At 38.7% G+C, this 5,708-nt stretch overlaps 1 protein-coding gene across 2 annotated transcripts; it reads right to left on the bottom strand.

Moving 5' to 3' along the window:
* Positions 1-1,343: 1,343 nt before the first annotated feature.
* LOC105127415 (transcription factor GTE6-like) lies at positions 1,344-4,405 on the bottom strand. Of its 2 annotated transcripts, none has more exons than XM_011028688.1 (9): positions 4,277-4,405; positions 4,036-4,159; positions 3,720-3,944; positions 3,360-3,437; positions 2,754-2,978; positions 2,571-2,669; positions 2,280-2,338; positions 1,946-2,096; positions 1,344-1,847 (listed from the first exon to the last, which is right to left on the bottom strand). In XM_011028688.1, exons 2-9 carry the CDS (start codon positions 4,150-4,152, stop codon positions 1,653-1,655), a joined length of 1,149 nt encoding a protein of 382 aa, XP_011026990.1. In that variant the 5' UTR covers positions 4,153-4,159; positions 4,277-4,405; the 3' UTR covers positions 1,344-1,652. The 2 variants fall into 2 exon arrangements, with proteins under 2 accessions (XP_011026990.1, XP_011026989.1); XM_011028687.1 differs by having other exon boundaries at positions 4,036-4,156.
* Positions 4,406-5,708: the final 1,303 nt, after the last annotated feature.

The raw sequence follows: 5,708 nt of genomic DNA, 5'->3' as shown, positions 1-5,708 counted from the left end.
TAGTAGAGACTAAATTCTATACAAAAAACCTTCATCGTTTTTTTTTTGTTGATCTGATTCCAAATCTTGATCTTAAACTCCATTAACGATTGTTAGTAATTAAAGAGAGGAGAGGGAGCACCTCCTCCCATGGCATTGCAATTGGGCATCGATATCCTTAACCCTTCGGTGCGCCTTCCATTCCTCGGCTTTCAGCGGTGTCATGAGATGATACTAAAACCTTGTTGTCATCAAGACAAATAGGATCCTTCGCTTTAAAATGTAACTTTAAAGATCAGGGAAGTTTATATATAAACAAAAGAACTGGCTGGTACCATACAACCTGCCGTGATTTCGGAGAAATTAGTGCATGAAACTGGTGCGCAGACCAATCACATTAGATTAATTTACTGTCAAGCCAGGAGACTTGACATTCTATACACCGGGAGACGACATGTTGCCGTAAGAGAAAAACGAGTAGTTATAGAAGGAATTGAAAAGAAAGGGCGGGTGGATGCAAACTGCTCAGCCACCAGTTCCAGCAATTTCCATCGCGTAGCACCAGTGGGTTGCGAGCCATCCCCTCCCTGGCACCGTGGCCTGATTTCCCTCAGATGCTCCATACTCCCCCACACATTTCCCCATCCTTTCTACAAGTGTAAAGAGATAAGTATCGCGAAGCCAGCTGCCCATGGGTGCTCCATAGAGGTACTTTTGCTACAAAACCTCCCCTTGTTCATAACGGGGGAAGAAGCCATATGAGCAGCAAGACATGCGTGGCGTAGAAAGAAAATAAGGTGCGGCAAAACTTAAACAGGAAAGCATTGCCGCCAGTAAACATCCAGCTGTTCCAAGGGACACGTTGAGAAAATTCAAGTCCCATCTCTGTTCTCCATCAAACAAAGGTATCACTCACGAACAGCACCACTCGAAATCATTGATCCACGAATCGAACATCACCACTCTATCAAAATGTTCATTTATTAAACAGTCATGGCCTCACAGGTAAATGCTCCGTTTCTCATCTTGCTAGTATCTTTCATCACAGGGATTGGGGAAGCATTTTCTTGAAGAAAGATGACCAAGCAAAAATTCTCGGGATCACATTAAGATGCAAAGAGAATATGCCAGTCAGAAACAGAAGACAAGGTAACCCAGTGTGGAAGTTTTCTGGGTGAGAGTCAGTAGGCAGTTCAGACACAATCAAAGCTATCTTCCTACTCTGACAGAGAAGAGTGGGATGTGTGTAAAGTCAGAATCGATGGTTGAAAGTGTTGTGTTGAGTAAATGGCCAAGTCATGAAGGGGCCCAACTCCTCCATTTCAAACTCATGCAAAAAATGGTGTCCGGCTCTGTCGTTGATGTACATCTTACAAAATTGTGGCAGCACAAGCGAAGGAGATTTACATAGCAAAAAAAAAAAAAAGCAAAAGCGCTTGAATCTGATTTTTTTTTTTTAAACAATTGCACATTATAATGGCTTAGTAACAACTAGCTCCTCTCAAAAGATAAATATCATTTACCAAAAGACAAGTCAAGATATGTGCCTTGACAAGTCAGGCTCGTTATCAGACAGTAAGAATTGCTGCCCGCTACCTTGTTCCATGAGAAAATGCAACCAAGATGAAAGCTTACCAGAATCCAGAAGAACACTTGTTTATGGTACAAAAAGATCAAGAAGAGGGCTTTTTACTCCTTTTCTTGGCAGTTTTGGCAATAGCATCGCAAATCTCTCTTTTTCGTTTGTTGTTATTGCTGGTGTTCTTGTTGTTCTTGTTGTTATTGCCACCTGTGCTTGCCGCACTTTTTCCCTGGACTTCCAACACATCTTTCACCAATAACTTTAGCCTCCATAGGGTGGATTCAGTCTGCAACGGGAACAGAGCAAGCTCAACAATTCATTCCTTTACCAAACAGTTCGTTAAGAATCTAACAAAGAGGCAATAACTGTAACATAAATTATGACCTGCGCATCAATGTCGAGATCCACCTCTTCAGCTTTTGCTTGGAAGCCTGGATTATTCCGAGCAACAATCTCCAAGGCTTTAGTTAGATCTTCAGGAGAAAGTTTCGTAAGAGCCACCCCAAGCTTTCTTTTCTCTTCAGTGGACATCTTTCTGGAATGGAATTTTCAAAATTAACTTAGTTTCCATGGAGAATTGGAAAACAGAATTTTAAATCTTCGAGCAGATGTAACTCGTAAGTTAGCTTTTAAGCATACCCAGAATACACCTATAAAGAAACAACTTTTGTATTCGCAGTCTTATCCACTACATATACGAAGTTGGACCACCACTAACCTGCACTTTTGAACAACAATATCCCGAAGCTCTTCCAGATGCATATCAACCTCATAAAGCTGAAAACAGGTCATTACAGAATCTTAATACATATTTTTCAACCTAACCCTAATACAAGATGAAATGCATGGTTGAGCTTGATTATACCAATAGAAAATCAATTTCAACATGCTTATGGAGAATTCTATAGTTATACAAAAATATTAATAGATCAAGCATGGGAGGAAGCAAATTAAAAGGTTTTTCAGTGCCTTATATATTTGTGAGAAAGGCTGTGAAGTTTCAGTATACCTCATTACTCAAATCACGAGCCATTTTAGCATGAGCAGCCTCCTGAGCAAGCTGCATATCCAATTTAGCCTCCACTTCCTCATCTTCTCTTCTTTTTTCCTGTGTGTATTGATTTGGTATTCCATAAAATTGCATTTCTCTCAGCAAAAAGATCATGGACTAAGATAGCTCAATAACACATACCTCTTCAGTGACTTTAGGTAGAAGTTTTAGCCACTTCTCCTCAAATTTTCCCAGCAAAGTTTTGGCCATAACATGAACATCACTTCTTTCATCATTATATTTCATTGCATTCTTAAACACTAACCTCACATCAGCACTTATCTCTCTGACATTCTTATATCCTGTGTCATCCTTAGCCTCCATTTGATTTTTTATTGTACTGAAGTCCATGGGCTTGTCGATAACCTATTGAATACCATATGTTCCAAATTCATTTAAGTCATATTCAGATGGAATCCAACTCTAAAATGGTAGAGCAATTAACAACCAGAGTGATAAATGGTTGAAACAACTAAAATTCATGGTGGGTCATATTCCCAACTAAGTAACAAGTCACACCTGCATGTGCGTGATCCCTGATCACACAAACTAAAAGTTGAAAGCACAATTCGCTATCCTTTTAAAAACAACTCGATACATGTTTAAATGGGGTTTGTGTGTTGTATCATGTTCAAAAACTTAACGATTCCTGCTCAGTCACTGGAAAAGGGTAAATGCGCTTCATGTGATTTCTGTTATGGTACATGCTGATGAAATAGGAAATTGAGAAGGATGCTATAACTTCACCTCATAATAGTCATGCAACCTAAGACCTTTAACATCTACAGGTTGCATAAAAGGCCAAGCCCATTGGTGCTGTGTGATCTGAAGGCAACAAAAAAGAAACTACATTAGATAACGAAAATCAGCTCGTAACACTTATTTTGTTTCTTTAACCTCGAGCATCCAAGAACAAATTTCCATAACTAATTGGTCTGTCATCATAACAATGAGATATAGCAGGGGTAAAAGGAACCAATTTCCATAACATATTAAACAATCCAGACAGCAATTTCTCAATCCAACTTAAGATTTCATAACAGAAAGGTAAAATCAGGTTTCATCCAGACAAACGAAAAACATAGAAAGCACCGAGGGATACATTACTTCACACAATATGGTACCGAATTGGCGCATAAGCTCTTGCATTCTCTTAGCAGCAGCAGCATCTCGTTTCCAAGCATCTTGCTGCTGTTTCCTAATACTAGGAACATGCCTCTCTTTATCTTTATCTTTCACAATCGAGCTACCACCACCTTTCGAAAAACCACTCTGCTTCTTTTTACTTATACCCAAGTAAAACTGCTCAACCTCATTCATTCTTTGCTCCAACTAAAGATTGAAAAGCAAAAACCAAAATAATCCTCAAATCTTTCACAACATTCATTCTACGCGTATTTTTTTTCAATGATCACTAACTTACTTCATCAACTTTTTCGAAAATTTCATCCACGCTATGCTTGAAACCCTCCGTGTCCGCATCGTTGCCGTCGGAATTTCTTACCGGAAGATTACCAAAATAAAAAACCGACGGTTCCATCTGACTGCTAAAACAGAAAAGAAAAGAAAACAAATACAAATTAAACTTTGTTAAAAACATTCAAAGATGGTAAAATTGAATTGCTAAGGAGAAGATATATACATAAATTTCATGTGTAAAATACCTGGAAATATACGTATCTGTATACGGAGACAGTAGAGGGAGTGGTGGAAGTAAACAGAGCAGGCGCAGGGAGACTGCTTTGTCTGGCTATCTGTCTTGCCAAATTGCGAAACGAAAACCTGACTTCTCCTTTTAACGACGTCGGTTTATTCATGCTGCTGTGATATGTCGGGTAACGGCGCCGTTTCTCTCTCTCTCTCTCTCTCTGAATGCACCAAAATAGAGTACCTCTAATATGTCCTTTTGTTTTGAACTTTTTTTCAAATCTTTTTAACATATCCTTAAATTAATTTTTATATATAGGAATTATTTTTTTCTCATATTATATACCACACTTAAAATGATATATATATATATATATATATAGAAAAAAGTTTAAATTATATTTGAATTAAAAAAATTAAGGTAGAAAGTAGAAACATGTTGAAATCAGAGGTGGATTCTTCTTGGATGTAAACCAGAAATTAAAAAATGTTCAAGCCATTTCTCTATTAAATTCTTTTTAAGAAAAAAATTACAGGGAGGTCAGATAAGATAATTTTTATACAGATTTGATACATATAAACAAAGTCTGCATACAAATTCCCCACCAATTTGTAGCCCGAGGCAGAGCACCTGGAAGAACATCAAGACTCCACATTTTTAGAAGTATTGCACACAAAGGGAATGATTTGAACTGTAGAGATGGTTCAATAATCAAGTAAAATCCACTTATTATTATTACCTATGGACTTTCCATATACATAAAATCCGAGAATCTATCTCTGATTAAGTGCAAGGATGATCAAGTCCTGATCACATGAGGGGAATGCACCCTTTAAAACAAGCCTTGGCGAAAGAACCTGAAAGATACGTCCTCCACTTTAATGGTTTGGCAAATTCCCCACGACCCTTTTGGCAGCTTTTACCTGATCTATCAATGCCCATAAAAAGGCGTTTTTCATCCCCAGCCAGCTCCGCAGCCGGGATCATGGGTGCCGGTGCTTGACGGCTCTGCCTTTTCTTGATGTCACTAAGCTCCATTTTTGCTGGAATCTTTGCCAATCCTATCAAGACCTTGTGCTTTCTTGAGTTATTACTTGAGTACTGGTCCCGGAAACTACCGGTTGAAATTGGGGCCTGAGAAGGTTTTGAGGTTTCTATGTGAAGTGAATGTGAACGTCTGCTTCTGTTCAACAAGTGAGGGGAACGAATGAATGGGTTATGAGAGTTTGTTCCATGAATAAAAGGGTTAGGACTGTTGACGGATTGTTTTGTCTCGTGGAGTATGTTTCTTCCAAAGAAGATGATATCTCGCGGGGGGTTTGTCTCTGTGCTTTGATCACCAGGTGGCGAGAACTCAAAGAAGTCTTGGCTTGAAAAGGAATTTCTTTGTTCTTGATCATCATGGTAATAAGTGTCGCTTTCAGGTTCTTCGTCGAGAGATGATGGAA

Source organism: Populus euphratica, unplaced genomic scaffold (assembly GCF_000495115.2).
Source record: "Populus euphratica unplaced genomic scaffold, PopEup_1.0 scaffold13.1, whole genome shotgun sequence".
Classification (NCBI taxonomy): Eukaryota; Viridiplantae; Streptophyta; class Magnoliopsida; order Malpighiales; family Salicaceae; genus Populus; species Populus euphratica.
This window is presented reverse-complemented; position numbering and strand designations above follow the sequence as displayed.

Coding starts and splice junctions, on each gene's coding strand:
- LOC105127415 (XM_011028688.1), bottom strand. CDS start 4,152: ATGGAACCGTCGGTTTTTTATTTTGGTAATCTTCCGGTAAGAAATTCC. Junction 2,979..3,359: donor GGTTGCATGACTATTATGAG/GTGAAGTTATAG, acceptor GGTATTCAATAG/GTTATCGACAAGCCCATGGA. Junction 2,339..2,570: donor CTCGTGATTTGAGTAATGAG/GTATACTGAAAC, acceptor ACCTGTTTTCAG/CTTTATGAGGTTGATATGCA.